Source organism: Falco punctatus, assembly GCF_963210335.1.
Source record: "Falco punctatus genome assembly, chromosome: 3".
Lineage (NCBI taxonomy): Eukaryota > Metazoa > Chordata > Aves > Falconiformes > Falconidae > Falco > Falco punctatus.
In genome coordinates this window covers 59,857,774-59,878,035 of record NC_137582.1, presented here as the reverse complement: position 1 = coordinate 59,878,035, position 20,262 = coordinate 59,857,774, and the positions used below count along the sequence as shown (strand labels likewise).

The 20,262-nt window shown below is 40.1% G+C and overlaps 1 protein-coding gene across 1 annotated transcript in view; it reads right to left on the bottom strand.

Annotated features, from left to right (window-relative positions):
* Positions 1-19,585, bottom strand: part of ARHGAP28 (Rho GTPase activating protein 28) — an 88,728-nt gene extending 69,143 nt beyond the window's left edge. The window contains exon 1 of the mRNA XM_080378985.1: positions 11,078-19,585. Coding sequence (XP_080235111.1) covers positions 11,078-11,208 — 131 coding nt within the window. The 5' untranslated portion in view covers positions 11,209-19,585. The remainder of the gene's footprint in view (positions 1-11,077) is intronic.
* Positions 19,586-20,262: the final 677 nt, after the last annotated feature.

The window sequence follows — 20,262 nt, the reverse complement described above, 5'->3', positions numbered from 1 at the left end:
CTGTGAAGATGGCCAAAACCATAAATATGTGTTTTCTGTAAAGACATCAGAAAATCTCTTCCCACTTGCTATTATTTTCCTGTTTCTGGTACCTGTTGCAATCTTCTTTACCTAATTTCAAAGATTATTCCAATACTAAGTTTAAATTTATTCTAAGTCTTCAAAGATTGCCTATCAAATGCTATTGCTACTGCTGTGTCCAGTGAATTTATGGACTATCTGTGGACTTTAGGGTAGCCCCACAGATACCCTACCGTACATATTATTATTTCAGTGTTTGGTTAATTTCTATTGTTGCACAGCCTAAGGTCCCCTTTCATTTGGATTAAATATAAAATCTATCCCAGTGATGGAAACTCATCACCAATAGTCTCAAAGGAGGTAACTTAATCTAGCTGTCCACTCCACCGATATAATTAGGAATTCACTTTGTCAGCCTTTGAGGGTTTAACTACAGCTGGCTGGGTTCAAGGCAGTCTCAGAGACCAATCTGTTCTTAGTAACATCATCTCCTTCACAGGATTACAGACATACTTTCAGCAGATATACCCAGCTAACTGCTGAATGATGTTTTTCCACCCACTTACGCAGTGGTCAATGTCTTTTTCAGCATAATTGAAGCCCTGGGTCAATGCCATGAAATGATTCAGAAACCAAAGGCTGAACTGACAGCTAAAGAATAAAGGTTATGAACCTTATTTACAGTGTCTGAATGTGGCTCAATTCAGCCTCTGAACATCATCATACTCCTGATCCAGCTGATGAGATTTAATTAGAAAACAGTTTGTAATGGATATTCAGATGCTGACTGGCCTATCTATTGTTTTAGAAATAAAAGACATTTTAGGCTTTATTCTCTAGGAAAATCAGAGCTCTTCACATGGATTAGCTAAGTTAGGGGGGAAAAATCTAACCTAATAAAAAATTAAAATCTTTACATTTATTCATCAGGACTAGTTCTAGATCCCTGCTTTACTCTTGGCTCTTGTGCTGGAGTCTGCAGGGATTCAGATGATGAATACCTTCATAATACCGTCAATAAGCTTTTCTAACTGAGTATAACAAGCAACACTCCTTTTTCATATGCTTTGCTCTGGTAGGAATCTAATTTGCACAAATGAATGAGATATTCTGTTATGGCTCAACTTGGATAAAGCTCTCCCTCCAGCCTGCAAAATATTTGAGAAAAAATGCAGTACGACTTTATACCTGTTTACTTTATGCAACTAGACCTGAAAATACACTGCCTAACCTTTTAATCAGCAGAGTGGCCTGTTCAGAAGAAAACGTACTTTTTTTTTTTTTTTTTTTTTTTTCCTTATCAGTCCTGAAGCATTAGTCTAAACACTTTGAATTCCAGCCTTCAAGTTTCCACCTACAGACCTGTCAGAGGGCTGGACACAGGAGCCCCCGGGCCAGAAGCCCCATAGCTGTAGCAGTGCAGCACTGCGGCTGATTTAGGGCTTGGGCAAAATGCTGTGCTAACATCAATGTGCAGCTCCTGAACACAGGCAAAAGGAGGTCAGATTTGTTTGCAGCCACCCCATAAAAAGATATACTGAATTCCTGTGTTGTAATCGTTACGTGGTAATTGTGACATTCACTAAAGCCATGGATTTATTACCTTGCTGTTAGACCTTATGGTGTCAGACAGAACTATAAAAAAATTTTTTTCATTGCTTTATTTGGTTCCTTTTTGCCTGTCATACAGATTTTCAGTAGGTGTCAGAGTACAGGCATTCACAGCTGGGCCTCAAAAACAGATAGTACATAAATTCCAGTGTCCTGTGTCTGAGAGACAAAAAAAAAAAAAAGAAAAAAAAAAGAAAAAAAAGGACTGTGAATTAAATAAAAAACAATACAACTCCTTCTTGCTTCAGTAAGTCTCCATGTAAATAGAAGAAGGTTAACTCTGAAAATTACAATTTACTGTATAATTTAGGTTTCTTGATAGCATTAACAGTGTAATTATAGACATCCTCATTACCCACATGAATATCATACCCCATGTCTGAAATGATAAAATGAGCCTCCAAAGACACCCTCTGACAATAAACTCCCTGTACAAATGGATGATTACTTAAAACTACAGTGACTCATTGTTGCATGGCACGTAACATAATTAACTACAGATTTACTTCTGTTCAGTGTAGACTGAGGCAAGCTCGTGTGGTTTTCATGGTCTTACTGCATTGCTGAGCGTCACAGTTAACTTCAGGCTTGGGTTAGCTACATCTCATGAAAATAATTCAGTAGTTAAAAAAAAGCCATGAGATGGAATCCAGTAAGGATGAAATGCATCTTGACCACACAAAAAAAGCTGCAGAGTCAATGTCCCACCCCAAAAATCTGTGGTACGCTTCCTAAATACAGAACATGTAGGTCTGTATGTTGAAGAAGGCTTTTCAAAAACTGGCGTAGTAGGTTCCTTTATTTTTAAATGTGACTCTTTGTCAGAGGCAACAGATGGTTTAAACAAATACACTTGAAGCATATTCCAGTTAATATTGAACTTGTGGGATAAGTAATTCTAATGTTTGCTGTATACTCTGTGAATTGTCAATGACACATGGGTAGCCTTAAGCTTCATGCTCCATCTATGTACTTGTACATATTGTACACACACACGTACATAAGAATAAATGAATACTTCCAGAAACCTCACATTTCTAGTAATGTTATCCTTAAATTCTCATGGTTTAATTGCTTTTGCTTATTGAAAGACAGAAGAAGGTAAGACAGCTAACAAGTGAGGCAGCATCAAAGGACTGCAGCAGATCAGCTGGGAATTACGGGGAAATGCATCCTCCGAGTGTAAGATGTAAGAAGGACCTTACACAAGGTGGACACAAATGTTTCAGCAGGAGACTAAAGTCTCCCACATATTTAAAAGACCCCTCTCCTGCACTTGGCAAGCTGTCCCTGCTTCCTTCTGCCCACCCTCTCTCCCAAAGTGAGCACTTTCAATGTGAAATCCTGCTGCAGCCTGAGTACAAAGGCTTCCCTTGTCTCTGTTCATCAGGATAAGCTCACTGTTTCCTTTCGCTTCCTTGCAGTGCATGATATGGGCACCATCTGGCCCAGAAATGGCCAAGAGCAGCCAAGCCTGTAAAACATCTTCAGAAAATGCCCTAGGCTCCCCTGCTCCATGTTTCACCTGTAACTGCAGCAAATATTTTATATTCATCTCTGATACATCCAGATAAATATTTAGAACTCAGGCTTTCAAAATACTTGAATAACAGAGGGAAGTACTGCAAAAGGAAGACAGGCCTAGTCACCGTTATGTTTTAATTATCTAAGGCTTCATAGTCTTATTCTGCAAGAATCCTATTAAATAGGAAGTCAGCCTGAAGTGAGGCAAGAGATAGCATAATCAGATGATGCCCTGTAATCAAAGTTCTTGAAAAAGAGATTTGAGTTCTGATAGCTTGATCACATTCCCACTGAATTCAGAGGTAAAACCTCCATTACTGCACCTAAGCGTCCATTAACTCAGTATATATGTATAAACAAGGCTCATATCTCATTTGATGTATCATTCACCTGTTATTATAAAACATAAAAAAGACAGAGCATGTCATGTTAGATTGAATGCTTCAACTATGCAGTTCTTGCTCTCATACTAATGTTAACCTTAAAAAGGATCTGACATTCTCACTTTTATGTTCCTTCTTGACCACTAAGTATAATCATAATTGGGCCAGAAAATAAGTTTGGGTGATAAGTTCTGAGCTTTCATTAGCCAGAGAAAGAGAAACTGCTGAGGAGGAGGCTCTCCATCACCACACCTAGAGTTTGCACAGGTTAACCCAGAATCTGGGTAACTGCAGACTGTCTGACGTCTGCAGAGGCGTAGTTAGCAAGGAACATGCTATTCAGTGAGTCAAATTCAGGCCTTGTATAATTTTTTTTATTCCCTGCCCAAATCTGTCCGTTGGGAAGCTAGTAATCTTTTGATTAGCTGCAGTAATATATGACGACTTACAGCTTTAGAGCTTCTTCCACCTCTGGTAGATAACTGTGAGAGTGACCTGATGTCTGATGCCCTGAGGTTTCACCCAAAGATGTTTAAAACACAGTTCCCCAGCTCCCCTCTCGCTTTTCTTGTCTTTCAGCTGGTAAATTAGATCAACCCAGCTGGACTTCTACATTCAATATAGGCTTTCAATATATACTCCCCTCTGTCTTTCTGCACTGGTAGGGCTCCTCTACCCTCCACAAAGACTTATGGTCCTTATTTTGCTCATTATATGCTCAGAGCAACTGCTGCAGAAAGAGATGTTAAAAAAAGCCTGAATAGTGTTCAGGTAGAAATTCAATAATGGCAACACCTAGTAACAGAAATTTCTGTCTCTTCTATATTCAGCCTTCTTCTTTCTAAGCATCGAGCATAGATCCGTCCCAAACTGGATGATTTTGCACATCTGAAAATCCCACAGGCTTACAGTAGCTGAGGTGGGGTACACATAACATCCTAAATAAGAAAACATAAACATCTTCAAACGAACAAGCTGATAATAGGCTCCTGCTCCAGTGTTTGTTCCACTCTCCTGAGAGATTCTGGCAGTGTCTGGAAAGTTAACTGATACAGGCTGGGGAAAAAATGAATTACAGAGAGAGATCCCTCACAGAGCATCAGTCTTTCCCTTGCATCAGTTACAAGGGATGCCAACTCAAGGAATTCTGCTGACTGCTGACCTCTGCTAAAATAGTCCTTCAGGGTAATAGGGACTGTTTTTCAAACAACCTGTCATTTAAACCATTTCAGCTTTTGACTTCAGAATCACCACTTAAATGCTGCTCTAAAGCCCATTGCCACATGTATCTGGTGGGATCTGGGGGGTCAGCTGTAAATGGGCCCACCACACAACCTCCTTTGGGAGACATTTTTCCGCTCACTCCAACTCATTTTATTGGCACACAAGGAGGAAAATCAAGTCATATGCCTGTGAAAGTGGTCCTTCTCCTGTCCTCCTTTGCTCCCCTTTACCTCCCATCCCCTTGCATTATCTTTTTTGCTTGCCTTTTCTGAGTCCCTGGTGCATACAACAGGACTATACCACAATGGGGAGAGAGAAAGAAGGAGGCAGGCAAAGGGGTCAAAATGCTAGATAGGATGCCTGGCTTCAGTCACCAGCTTGGGACATGACTCTGGACACTCTTCTCCCTATTTCCCTCCTGTGCCCTTCTAATGCACCCATCACGGTGGTAACCTGAAGGCTGCACAGAACATGATCCCACCCTGATGGTGGACGTGTTGCCTGTCAGCCTTGCTTGGCTGTGCTGCCTGACCCGCTGGAGCAAAGCACCACAGTGGGCCAAGTGGCTGCTAGTACTGTGGTTAGCCAAAATCCAGGATCTTAACTTGGTTGTTTGCTATGGATACTCCACACTATTTCAGGATGCGATTCTATATTTGTGCAGCTCTAACCAGATGCTTTTCAGATACTGTTCCAGCTAGGACTTTTACTAGTATTCCATAGTTGTGTCTTGCAGTTCTCACCACTGAACATTTTCCATACATTTACATTGAATCATTTTGACCTCCTGTGCAAAGAAAATACTTTATGGTTCTTGATTCCTGGCAGTTTGTTATGCCAGTGCTGTCAGCCTGCCAGATGCAATCTGAAGATGTCTGTGTAGGGTATGTAGGTCTTTCAGGTCCTATGGCTTTTTTTGTGGGCAGCTCCATTCCTGGTGTAATCAGAGATAAGTGACTTAGTTGAAAATGAATGGGGCAGCTGGCTAAATGCTCAACCAAACAAAATGATCAAAGGGACAGTGCCAGATGTTTTCCATCAGCTCTACATATGGAGGTACCAGGGAGAGCAGCAGGAGCACCAAACTAAAAAGAAACCAGAGAAGCCAACTCTAGTTTCAACCATAACACGAGGAACTGGCTATAAATACTACATTCCTCAGTGAGGCTCCCAGAGGACGTTCTGTAGGTATTTCTAAAACCTACAGGAAAAGCATGTCTACTATTGTCTGACTTATTTATATGCATCCTCCTGGTAAATATTTTATTAAGAATGATAATTCGTAACATCTATAAAAAACTACTTTAAAAATAATATTTTAGCAAGTTGCTAGAGATTATAAAAAGTTTTCTTTCCACAAAATGTATTTTTTGCCCAACCTGTGCTGCCAATACAGTCTTTCCCTAAACTACTGTTTTGTGGGGTTTTCTTTTACCACTTCTAGTACATTTTAAAATTTTAATTTCATAGTTTTGAGTCCAAGTTACTGGAAGAGGCCCAAGTCATGTCAAGATTTACTCTGGAAAAGGAGCCAGATTTTTATTTTTGTCTTCTGGGTGAGTTTATGGCAGAGTGAGATAACCATCCAGAATAGTTAAGGTTGTTTTTCCTGTATCACTTAGAAGACATTCTTGACAATGCTTGTATACAACTGAGCAGGGGAGCTGCTCAATCAGCACTGACATAAATTAAACCCAGACTACCCAGCCTCAGGGCATACAGACCTTACTTCACTGTAATAAAATCTGCTTCTGTTGGGATAAAACCTGAACTGCTCATACAGCTCCTCCTGTCACAAGCCAAATTTTGGTGCATAAAGGCTCCTCCTCCAGTTGTGTTCCTTCCAGGGACACAGTCATTATTTCAGGATGTTTTACCTCACCCTGACATATCTCTGTATTATCTTGGGGCTTGAAGAGGGGATGAATATTGGAAAAGGATCTGGTGATTTGCTTGTTCGGTGTAATGACTTTACTATTGGCCCCAAATCTGCAAGTCTTAGACTTGGAGAGCAGGGATCCTGGAAGCTACCAGCAGGTAACTCAAGGAAACATAGAATCTTCATAAATTTTTCCTGTTCATTTTTGACTACAGTTTAGTGATGCCTGCCTGAAAGTCATGACCTGACAGCAGGAGGAGGCGGAAATGCTGAACGTGAAGAGATTGGAAAAGCATTTCCCTGGAACAGCTGGAAGTGCCGGACTTGCTTTTGGTTAGGGGAGAAGCTAAGAAGGGGTCTTGGCTGCATTGTTTGGTGGTGCTGAGGGTCTTGGCTGCATTATTCGGTGGTGCTAAAATCTGCTTTGTCCTTTACCTATGTAGCAAGCTCCTAGGTTTAATATTATATATTCTGCTCTTTGCATGAGTATTAACTATAAATATGTTTATTCCATCTATACAAAGCTCAATGTACCCTTTAAAAGTTGATCTAAACCCATTTCCTTTCCTCTGACTCTTATTCCATGGACATGTAAGTGTAAGACCCTCATTGCAGTGGAAATATCTGTGACTGCAGTGCAGGATGAGTCCTTTGCTGGTAGATATGCTAGTAAAACACGGGCTGAGGAACTCACTAGCTCTCATACTTGAGCCAAGGAAAGCTTGAGCATGACTCACTTAGGAATGCTTTGTACTCCCCTAATTGCATAATTACCTTAGAGACCTCACTGGCCATTTGGCATAAAGGTCATGCCTGTTTCCTCTGAGCACAGGAATAACTCCTCCTAGCTTCTCCTAGCTGGATAAAAAGGATCTGTGAGGAAGACATATGGCCATGCCCCCACTTTTCCTCTGTATAATCCAGGAGCAGTATTTGTGCACAACTACAAAGTCCTTCATTCTCTGAAGTGGGGATGGGGAAATTGACCATTATGTGACAAAGTCAGTACTTTCACCTTTGCACTGGGACAGCATCTGTATCAAAAGGGACAGTGTGATATTCTGGGGTGTTTGGTACTGGCGCATGTGACATCTGAGTTCTAATAAATGGGATCAGAAAAAAGTGAAGGGAATGCCGCAAGGACAGGAGTTTTCCCCATTACACTGATATGCCATAGAATTAGGCTGACTGCCAAGCAAAACAAACTGATCTTCCCAACACCTTTTTCTCAAAATCAATAAGTAAAAAAAAGATATGAACGATATACATGCTATTAACAACTGCAGTCTTGCAGAGCAGATGGCAAGCAAAGTGAACGGACCTGAATGTCCCATGAGAAAAATGGAAAATGAACCTGCAAGTTACATTAACAGAATTAAAGGAAGACTTGGCTGGAGAATGCTCCTGGACCTCTAGCAAACTCCACAGGGCAGTTTTCAGGGCTCACCTCAAGTCTAGAACTGGTAAAGTAAGTCTGCAATATGGAATAACAGGAGAAAGATAGAAATTAATGATACAGATATCTGAGGAGGAAGTGTTTAAGTATAGCTATCCTCAGTCCCCCCGATGCTCTCTTGTCCTGGAGAATGGCTGAATTTTTGGTCCCTCTTAACCTTTTTATTAATGTTATACAACAGTCAATTTGGAAGTTACAATTCCTCTTTGAATGTTAGTGACAGCATCGCTATGTAGTCAAACTTTCCTCCTGCTTTCCCTTCCATTAAACCTATGAATTTACCATCCTTCGTTGCACACTGATACATCTTTCATCTGAAGCAGCTAAAGCACATCTTCCCCTGTCCCCTTTACAGCCCACCAGCTAGTATCCCCTAACATACAATGGGATATATACACTTTCCTCCTACTGGGCTTATAAATGGAAGTACTTGTGGCTGCTATGCTTCATGCTGATGCTAATGCTGCCAGTGTGTTTTAGAGGTGTGCACAGGATGCCTGCCTGATTAGCCCTTCAAGGGCTGTAGACGGATGTGTATCCAAGTGGCCTGATGCATCTAAGTCACTTTATTAGTGTAAACTTTGGTGTCCATGAGTTTCTCATCTGTGTACTTGGATTGGCAAAAGTGTTTAAGATTACTCACTTCTTTAGAGGTTCATGGTGGCTACTTAAATCTTTCCTTCTTTTTTATCAACGTATTTTTAAATACTGGGAAGCAGAACAGTTAAATGCCAAATGAGGCTGCATTAGCTTCCCATTTTTGTGAGAAATGTCTGCCTAGAAGGTTCCCAAAGTGAAAGTGTTTGCAAGAGAAAACAGCTGGGAGACACATCCAAGACTGGCTCTGGTGAGTGGAGCTGTTCTGATATAAAGGGAGCATCACTCTAAAGCAACAGAAATGTTTTGGGGAGATGAAGGAAAAAGAAGGATCTTGATTCCTGAGCTGAGAGTGAATGGGTTAGCAGTTTATCAAATCGCAGGCTAATATCCAAGACTGAATCTGTAATGAAGTATGGGCTTCATTAGAGCTACATCTAACTAAACCCAACTAAATTCAGAGGAAAGTCAGGCTCTGAGTCCCAACCACTTTTGTTATCATAGGCAACACCTCTGTTCTTTGCAGGCTTTTTTGAATCATTCTCATGGAGAGTCAAGGAGTTAGTGTGCCATAGTGTGGGTGGCTGCGATCGGGGAACACCAGACAGAGTCTATAGTAAAGCTTCTTGCATTAGCATGGCGGCAGAGGAAACTATACAGAAAATGCAGTCCAGGAAAGAGTTCTTAGAAGATGAAATAGGGATTAAGCCAGAGCCTATTTTACCATTTGCTAAAACACTCAGTGCATTTGCCTTGATTCTGCATTCCAGAGGACTGCACGCTGGGTTAATAAAATCCCTCTCTCTAACAGGCTTTGGAAACTCAGATGGTCACTGACTGCCCATATGGCAGAATTTGGCTGTTGCTATTAGACAGCTGCAGGAAGCTGAAGACAAGAAAGGGGAGACAGCCCCAAAATCTTGTGGACACATAGACATACAGAGAGACACACGGCTTTGCCTCATGGCAGGAACTTTCAAAATACGTTCCTCATCAAAACTCCAGGATCCTCTTTTCTTTTTTTCTTTCAGGAACTGCAGTTTTCACTTTTGTTTTTCTTAGGTGATATGTATGTGGTTTAACCCCCCTACACCCTGAGCTTAAGTTTCAAGAGCGTTTTAAAACAATTAGCACACCTACAAGAAAAACAGCAAAACACCACATTTCCGTTGCTCACAGACTTAAAGGGAGATTGAGTTTAGCATTATTCCTTGGGGAAGAAATTATATGCTCCCCAGTAACGCAATGCCAAACCACTGCTCAGTTTGGAGTAACAAATGCCATTCTTATTGTGTCTTAGAAGCTCAGACTGTGTTTCTTTTCTTAACTTGAAATTGTGTATTTTGGTACTGCTTTCAAACAACAGTTTAACAGAACAAAGGAATTATCTTTATGAGACAGCCAGGGAAATACACAAAGAACAGGAAGATGCAGCTAACCTAAATAATGACATTGAAAACAAAATAGCTATTGGGCTATAAATAAACAATATGATGTAAATATCATTCTTTTTATTAAGAGAAGACACAGACTTAATTCCTGGGGATAATGACATCTACTGTTTCCTCAAACTTTAGTTCTCATTTTTTTCAGTCAAGCCACAGAGTAACATTTCCTAATTTCTTCAACTTTTTACAGTATGAACTTTCAAACCACTTCTTTTGGAGAAAATTGCAAAGCCCAGACTTGTATGTTTAGGAGAAAGGTCAGATTTTCTAAAACAATAAAATTGCTCAAACTGCTATTTTTGAACTCTGCAAATACATGCATTCTTACAGGGCAGGGAAGTAAACATACACATGACTGCATTAATTAAGACAATACTTAGTTTCCTGCAACACAAAGGAATTTTCTTATTTAGACTAAGTCTTTAACGATGTGATCTCCCATTGTGTGTATGTGGGCGTGCAAAGCAGCAACTGCAAATTCACAAAAAGGCAAGGACTGGTCCTGACCTGGTGGGTGAATGGGGAAGGAATTAAATAATCCTCTAAACCAAAGCCAGAATCAGCTTTCTGAGCAACAGACTCAGTCACTCCAGACATCTCACTTTTGGTAATACAGTCCCAAATGACCTGAGCAGAAGCCTGGTTCACGTGCTTTTTTTTTTTTTTTTTCCCCTGAGGATTGCCTTGTTGAGTATCTTGGGCGGGAAACTGGACTAGATCTAAAATAAGCACTCGCATCTCCCCCTCCCCATCCTGACCAGCAGCACCAGGCTGAAGTGCTTGCCTACTGGAGGCAAGAAATGTGTGAGAGTAAAGTGCTCGTGAAGTGGCCGAGTGCTCGAGAAACGCTCTCGGGCTTACAGTCAGCAAAACCCACGACCGACACCGGCAAAACATCAGGGCATGGCACTCGTCCCCATCCCTCAGGCTTTACCTGCTGGTGGGCGAATGGCTGGGAGGGATGTCCTGCACAAAGCTCTGCTCCATGCCCGGGATCCTGGCTGGGCTGTGGGGATGGTAGGCTGTCAGTACCACGCTGCCCGAGTCCTTCATCTCCATGGTCATAGGCACATGTCGGCCCTACTGCGGGTGACAAAGGAGACCAGGGGGTGCTGACGGACCCTGACGGGAGGGTGAGAGGTCCTGTCACGAGCACGAGCGCATGGCCTGGCTCCGCAGCAGCATCTCGCCACTATTTGCTGTCAGGAGAGCTGTGTAACTGAGACACGGCTCCTCTCCCTGTTAGGAAAGCCGAATTAGCATATATTCAAAAATACCGCCCACAAAACAACCCACAGGGAAGTTACTACATTCCTAGGAAACTAGAAACCTGAAATAATCCTGCATGGCACTGAGCGACCACTGGCAAAACTTCTTGCTTGCTTGCTTTTTGTTTCCTTTGAAGAGTGAATTTCTTAATACTCCTTGGGCTCCTAAAACAGGCTCGACTAAGTGAAATCATTTGCCGGTCAAGCAGAGAACGCTATTCAAACACAGAACGTGGTTTGGCAGAGCAGGGAGTGACATTAAGGTGTTTACATGAGAATTTCAGAAACCAAGAGAGCTCTGCTCTGCTTAAATTATCAAGCAGCAAGAACCTTGATTTCCTACATGCCAGATCATTTCAGTGGCAGGGAACTGCAGTTGCTTTCTCCTGAAAACATGTTAAGCTTTCATTTTGGTTGATATAGCCATGTATGTAATTAAAGGGGCACTGGGAAGTAAGTGAATTATTTTTACAACAGTGTGAGTTCACCTGGAGCAATCCCATAAATAAATACACCCCGAGATGCTTGATAATTTTTCACACTTGCACTTGATCTTTGTATGCTAATTACATGTTTTTCACTCAAAAGGAAACCAGCAAGCAAAAATATCGGGGTCCAGTTCTAGAGTATCACCCAGCGAAAACTCTGGAGACAAAATGAGAAAACACACTTCCCATTATTTTCCTCTTCTGCTTCTTCAGCGTTTGAGGGGTTTTTGAAAATAAATGTATCTGGTAAACGTCTATTCCTGAAAACTATTGTCCTGTCTATGAAATCACAGGATCTCCATAATTTTACTCTATAAGCCACAACTCTGAGCACCTTGTGAGTACGTGGGTGAAACACCAGCCTCTGTGCACCTTTGTCACAGCTGCTGGGGGCGTCCCTGGCACAGGGTCCTGTGCAAAAAGCCTGCCAGGCTCCTCTTTCGCATCCCCCTTGAGCGAAGTTGCTCTCCCTAGCACTGTTATAGGGCTGTGTAAATTGCACTGTCCATCTCTCCAGTCAGTAAAGTATCCCAGCTTTTGAAGGGCACAAAAATTATTAATCTCATCTCCATCTTCCCCCTGAGCTCAGTATGCTGCCTGGAGGCACATGACTGTTTCAGTCAAATCTGTTACTGCAGCTCATTTAGGCAGTGCCCAAGTTAATTTTAAATTAGCCAACACAGGACACTGATAACAGTACGGTTGGCAGCACTTCTTGCCAGACTCACCCAGGAAGCATAAATATTTGAGCATGCACAGCCTCTAGGCTTGCTCTTGCTATGCTGCTAACATATCCTGGTTTAAATATTTTAAAGACAGGTTGCCCAGCATAAAATCATGGTTGTTTCCACAGCAGCATGAAGGCCCTCTGGGAGCTACCATGCAGCCATGGACACATGTTAGAAACGAAGGAGAAGGCTCTAAGCTAACTCTGGAAACATTGCTTACTGCCCACAGCATCAGGACTATATCCCACGGTGCCTCCAGTGAGGACCAGGGTGAATGCAACAACTAGCAAAGGCCTCTCTATGCTCTGTGATTACTGGGGTATACGGGAGAGGGGTAGGGTCTGAAATATTAGAACAGATGCTATCATGGATCTCATATCCCAACTCTGCGGAGCACTGACTGAATGCCAGATTGACGCCTGGCTGTTGGATGACCGAGGATACTGCTGCCAAAGTGATTTTTTCCCCCTTCCTACCCTGGCTTTATATTCCCCTTTCTGGACCAGAAGGTGGCTATCCCACTTCTCTGATGAGGGGGAGTAAATTATAAATATAGATTTATATTTGGCACAAATGCAAATAGATATTTTGAAAATTAATTGGTCAAAACACATATATGAAACAGAGTAAAAAAAAAAGATAAATATATATTATAACATAACTGCTGACACCTTGTAAGGGCATTCTTCACAATTTACTTCAAGAAACCAAACATCTGAAGAAATCCACATAGTGGAAGGCACCAAACACTATCAGAAAGGGAATACATACCCTTTAGGAGAACATGGTGTGGACAAAATATTGGCTGCAACTCCAGACAAGTATTTTTTCTCCCATTCCTAGCATCAAAACATTAGGCTTTCTCCAGTACCATCAGACAATAAAATGATGGTTATGTGCTTTAAGCTATGTGTAGATAAAACCCACAGTAGAAATACCATATATTTTCAGTATTATTTTTATTTCCTCTATTCCCATAATAAAAAAACCACCCCAAACACCAATGTGACTTAGAAAAGAATACAGTTACCCTCTCAATAGTAGAATGCTTATACAGAAAGGAGGCCCACACTTATTAAATGGGATTTTCTCTCTTAGAAAAATAAACATGGAAGATTTTATTTGGAGATTTATAAAGTGCTGGTGCACAAACTGGAGGCTTGCATGGAAATGGCAGACTATTTGGCACAAGTTAAAATAGATATTTTGAAAATTAATCAGCCAAAATACATATGTCAAACTGAGAGCTAAAAATGTTTGTATGCATAATGGCTCTTGGGGTTAGACATCTGCATATTACTGGAAAGCAAAAGATGATGTTAAATCAACTAGACATACACACCAATCATTAAACAAAGTTTTAACTGGACTAGTGATACAGCCATAAGAAAAGTGCACAAGGCAACATGGGCCAGATTCTTCCTTCAGTTCTATCTGTGCAATTCTGTTAGATAAAGGAGAATTTATTCTCTTGGTTTCTAAGGAAGTAAATAGGGAATTATTTTAATCCAACATGTTTGTGTTTCTACAGGATGCCCTTCAATACTAGGTTGTGGAGTACTCAGGACTATGACAGTTCTGTTTTTTCAGGTGGTTGATAGTTCCATAGACTTTTCAAGTACTCTGGAAATGCCGTTTTGGTGAGCAATAATATTCTGAGGATGCTTTTGTGGCAATAAGCAAAGTGAAGGTACAGCTAGAGAAGCATCTGTAAGGAGTCTGCAGCCAGTTAACATGTGAGCAGCCTCTCCAGGTTTGATAGGCAAGGAACTTGTGCTTTCAAATTTTACATTAGGCTCGTGCCAAGAGGAGTGCTTTGCATTTTCAGAAATTTGGCAAAAGAGTTATTTATATATGGATCAGTGGGCCCAGACTTTGAAAACTAGGAGTGAAAAACCTTTATTAGCCAATTGCTTCAGAAGTGTAAGTTAGTGGCTACATAGTTGTACAAGCAAACCTTCAGCTCTTCTTTTGAAGAATATCTGTGACAGTCATATACACGAAGTATAAACACATAGTCAGTAGTTAAAGCTTACCAAGATGAAAAAGAAATTGTCATTGTTGTTAATAATATTTATGTATTTACATAATATTAGTAATCATTGTGGCAACAACATGATGGGCCATCTTTGTGTAGCAAATTTGATGTCTATTGCTTGGAAAGGAACGATTAATATTTTTCCATAGATTTTAAACCTTTTCTGGTTAGGTCCAAGGGGGGCTGTCACTGAGAGGAATGGGTTTTGTCAGCTCAGGGTCCTTGTCCCAAGATGGCAGGGCCATACATGATTATATCATAAGAGTAGACCCACCGAGCCTTGGGAAGTGCAAAACTCCCCTTTGAACTACAAATCACAGAAAAATCTCTGGGTATTGAATTTCATTGCTCGCTTGCAGCTTAAATTAGCCAGTTGGACAGAATTCACAAAACTTTGAAGTTAATTTTGGACCAGTTTAATGTGAACTTGGGTTAGATTAAGTTTTAAAAGGAAACTGTAAACACAGCATTTTTCACTGATTAAATCAAACGAAATAGAGTGGAGCAATACACAGAGAAATATCATCCTAGCACTGTGTCTAAATTTCTTCATCCCTTTTGCAATACATTTTGTATCTATCTGTGTGAAAGAAACCAAAACCAGAGTCACTGTATTTCTCCATGCCTGGGGGGAGGGGAAACGGCATCTCTTACTTGTCTCTAATTTGACATTTGGATGGAAAGATGCTTGAGGAGTGGGGGGCAGAAAGACTCACCACACCAATGAGTTAGTGTGAGCAAAAAGCACCTGGACACTCTGAAAATAAAGGAGTGTCACAATGTCACATGAAAGTCAAGGAGAGTGGCATGTGAGTGCCCTACTGCACAGTATGAATACCTCCCATGAAAAAAGTGTCTGAGAAGGGGCTGACTCTTGCATCAGGAAAATTTTCACTGTGGCTTGAGATCTTTTTCCTTTAAAATAATTTTATGCATCATGAAGGATAGTTTGTAATGATTGATTTAGCTTTTGTGCTTTCTATTCCTGGGATGCTGGAAGTATTATGGTCTTTTTTTTCCACTATAAAGGTGAGGTGTTTGGGTGCCTCAGCGTGGGCAGCTGGGAATGTGAACAAATGGACGAGATTCATTGGTAGCATCAAAGAACACCCACTGCTTTTAGATCACTGAAAAATGCCTAAGGCAAAAAAATAAACAAACTTAGAGGAAAAGTTCTGTTCTGCTTTCTTCATCATTTCAAACTGAGATTGAAAACTGTTGCTTGTCCTTTACAAACAGGTTAGGTAACAAGGCTATTTAGGCAAAGAAAATAGAAGTATCATGGCAATTGGTGGTTTTTCAGAGGTTTTTAATTAGACTACTTAATTAGCATACATCTTTGTTAAATATAACCACACATATTTCAGTTCCAGGATCTGTTTAAATATACATTATATTTTGGTGAACTTTAACATGGTCATTTTTTTATCGAGTGATTTGCTATAGATTCTTCCGTCTTAAAAAAGGTACAAACATAGACAAAAATTCTTTAGGCAACTTTGTGTAGCTCCATGCTTAGCAGTGACTGTCTTTTATTTTCTAGGAGGTCAAAAATTGGTTTTCCTTAGTTCAGATTAGACTACCCATATATTATTCCCATGTTAATTATGTACAGAAAAGGAAACTTCCTTAATCTGTCTGCCACAATAGGGCTTTCTGGAGGTTTACTTTAAGAAAAAGCTCATATCCTTTCATTCATCCCTTAGGTTCATACTCCTTCATGACTTGTTGATCTAACCACTTCAGCTGGGACAGCTGACATCCACAGCTGAAAGCTGTGGTCTGGGTTTTTTTTTTGTTCTGAGGCAGTAAGTTAAAATTACATGAAGGAGCGGTAATGTGGTTAAGTTAGGAAAAGTAGCATTGGGAGAGGCTGGTTGCTTCTCTGAACCATTTCTGTAAGCACAAGCTGAAAATGGAAATTGGTCTCTTCAGCATGGAAGGGGAAAAATGGTAAGGTATAGACAGCAATGAGCATTTTCAATATATGTGTCACTATCCTGATGCCTGTGAAGCAGCTCGAGCCCTCATATTAAAATTAAATATATATTTATGAATACTTATATATTCCACGTCAGACAATTAAGGTTGTAATAAAAATAAGTATAGGAAGATACTTTCTTATATAAAAAGCCAACCACACAGAGATTTATAACATTATCTTTTTTAAAACACTGTTTTCCAGGGGTTAGTCAAAAGCTTAAGCAGCTGTATGTGTGTGTGTGTATATATATATATATATACATGTATACATATTTGCTGGATATCTGTATATACACACATAGCTCCCCTACGCATGTAGTCATTGATTTAACATTAACAGTTTGGAAAGTACTTTTGTAAAGGAATGGGTGAAAAAGATAATATATTTAATCAGCCACAGAGACAACCACATCAGGAGATACGGAGAACATACTGTGTGAGCCACAGAAATGACACCTCTTCCCTGCAAGCGGTTAGTTAGCTATTTATTCTCTGCAGAAGGTATGTGTTTGTTTTGATGAGATGTCTAGGAAGACTAGCGGGTATTCCACCTAACGATTATTAAATCATACAAATTAGTCCTAAGTGGAAACACATAAATGAACATAACTCTGCTAAGCACATCAACAGACGTTTCTAGGCCACTTTTATGGCACAGTATTGAACACCATGAACTTAAATATGTTTTAGAAGCACTAGAAATAAATTTTGCCACTGCTCCAAGTGGGTGGTTGCATCACCATGATGAGCTAAATGAGCAATGATAATCAGAGGGTGACAGAAGGGAATTTTACAATATAATGCATCCGGGAATTACTAGCTTGGAAGATGGCAAAGAACATTTCCAATTTTTTGCTTAACAAGGTCAAGCATGAGCCTTTCCCTCTGTGATACTGGCACCAGGAACTTTGTTTCATAGTTGAAAAATATATTGGAGTTTGAGGACATGGAAATCTAGTATTAAATTTTGTCACTGTACATTGTTCATAGAAAAATAAGGATTCCTGGGGTTATTGTGCTGATTTTGTTAGTGTAAATTGCTAGCCTTCTCAAAAGAACAGAAAAAAAAAAAAAATTGCAGTTCTCCTGAAGGCATTTCTATTAGAGGAAAGAAATATCATGTAGTTATTACTTATTTATTTCATTTGGATTTTGTTGGGTTTTTTTCACATGTAATTTATCAGTGGCCTCAGTGGGTTACAATCCATGGTATGCAACCCTGTTAGAACAAAACAAAGTCCCACCAGGGATAAAACGGACCCATTTTGTCCAGATTAATTTTATAGATGAATGTTTCACACAGTGAGGAAGCCAAGACTACAGATGACTTCTTTTTGGTTTGGAACTTCAGGGAACAGATGGGAAAGCGGCAGCATTAATCTACCTTAATGGATCCAAAGAACCATGTTTAGTATTTGGCTTTGGTTCAGATTATTTTTTTCTTTTCAATGTCTGTGCTTTCCTGAATCACCTCAGACTCTTATCAGAAACTTTTTCCTTAATTTCTCTAGTGTACATTTTCCTCACTTTTGATCATACCTTAGTTGTCATGCTTGATTATAGGTTTCAGTCTCAAAAAGGCATGGGCAGTGTCTAGCTGTTTTTGCAAAGTGACTATCATACAGGAAGATGCTTGAAGGACTGAAGGGAATAGGCAAGAATGAGCTCTCTTGGCCCCGGCTCCAGGGACTGTGGGTACTGGGGAGTACAAGGAGAAGGGGCTGCGGAGGGTGGCTCAGCTCATGTGCTCTTGCTAACCAGCATCTCCTATTACCACTGTGGGAGGCAGAGGACTGAGCTAGATGGACCACAGAACTGACCTTATAGAGCATTTCTTGTGGTCCTCTGTTCTCAGAATGAATTTTTATAATTACTGTAAAATAGGATGGGCACAAAACTGGATAGAATACAGGTTATCCATATTTCGGTCTCCCAAAAAGATGCAGACAATGAACAGAGATACCAATTATCATAATTTAAATACTTTTATTTGAGGACATTGTGGTATAAGAAGTCAAGAAAAAACAGCAGTATATTGTTTGTTAAAAAACTGTTTATACCCAGTTCATAATAGTGATTTTGTGCAGTTATTACAAAACTCAGGTGAGGGTCTCAGTCAGAGAAATGAAGTTCCAGAGATTTTTTTGGGGACTTTATTTTTGGAAACTTGTATTTATCCTCCAGTACCTTTGGAACTGGAGGAAAAATTCAGGAGACGCTGGAGATAAGATGCAGCTTGGAAATAAAAGAGAAAACTTATGATGATTCTACTTATTTTTGGTTTTACCATACTTGTCTGATCCAAGCAGGCTCCTGTTATTAAGTAGAAAGGTGTCATGAGCTTACCTATAAGTGGAGGAATGCACATTCACATATTCACCTTTGAACTTTAGTCCCCCAACGATCAATGATGACACCCCGTGGAGGACCTCAAATTCAGTTTGTGGTCCTGCTTGCCATCTTCTTCAGGGAAATATGGCATAAACATGTATCTTGCCTATGAAAACAGATTGCCTTCTAAATTTATGAAATCTTAGATTTGCTTCTAGCTTTACCAAAAGACAGCGTGAGTACTGTTCCCCACAGGGATCAGCAAATCTACCTTGGCCCATCAAATATGTTTTCAAAGCACTACCAAACTGCAGTGCTCCTGTGCGTGCAGAGGACTCTTGTCTGTCAGCCCGCACGTTGCACAGTAAAGCTTGGCTTACTTCTAAACACAGTATCAAAAATCTCTGGACTCCTAGTAGTGCTGTCTCTTTGCATATATTTCTGCTTGTTATGTGAAACATAATTTTCTTTTACTTCTTGCAAACACCAATTCAATTATATCTCTCCAGTTTTTCTGCTCTCTGACATTTCAATCTGTATTCCCTTCTACTGAACTAGAAAAAAATACCACTAAATGAAATTTGAAAAGAAAGACAGAAACTAGCAAGCTCAGCATGACTCAAATAAGGACAAAGAAGCACATTTTTTTTTTAAAAAAATATTAGATACTGGTAAATTGGGAGTCTTTTGTCCTCAAAGTCTGATCATTTCATGAATGAGTTACTACAGGTCTGTTAGTATACTGAAAACACTTTTCTTGTGTAATCATGCTAAGTATGCATGTCTCAGCAAAGATATATGGATAAATGTGAATCATAGCAAACGGAACTTTATTCAGTTATCCAAGTTTTTATTCCGTGACCTAACTGGTATGCCAAACCTGGCATTTGCTAGTATAAAATAGACAACTGAAACACTGAATAAACCCCATTTTCCTGGGAAATTACTGGTATTGCAACAAACAAAAAAACCCCTTTCACACACATAATGCAAGGCCATGCATTTTCCTGGGTGATCCATTGTATCTAGTGCCCAAAGTGTGCTTCATTCTTTCTCAAAACAAGAGCTATAAATAGGCAGGCACTTTGTGCCATTTTAATGCTGAGTATTACACATTCCAGCAACTTCAGTTTTTCAGCTGGTTATTTTTATTTTCCTTTGTTATGACTGAGCCCAGCCTACTGAAATGCCGCCTACTCCTTGAAAGAAAAATCTGGGAATAAATTCAAAGATCAGAAAAGGGCTTTACCTAGAAATACTCATGAAACAAGGAGGAGAGAATG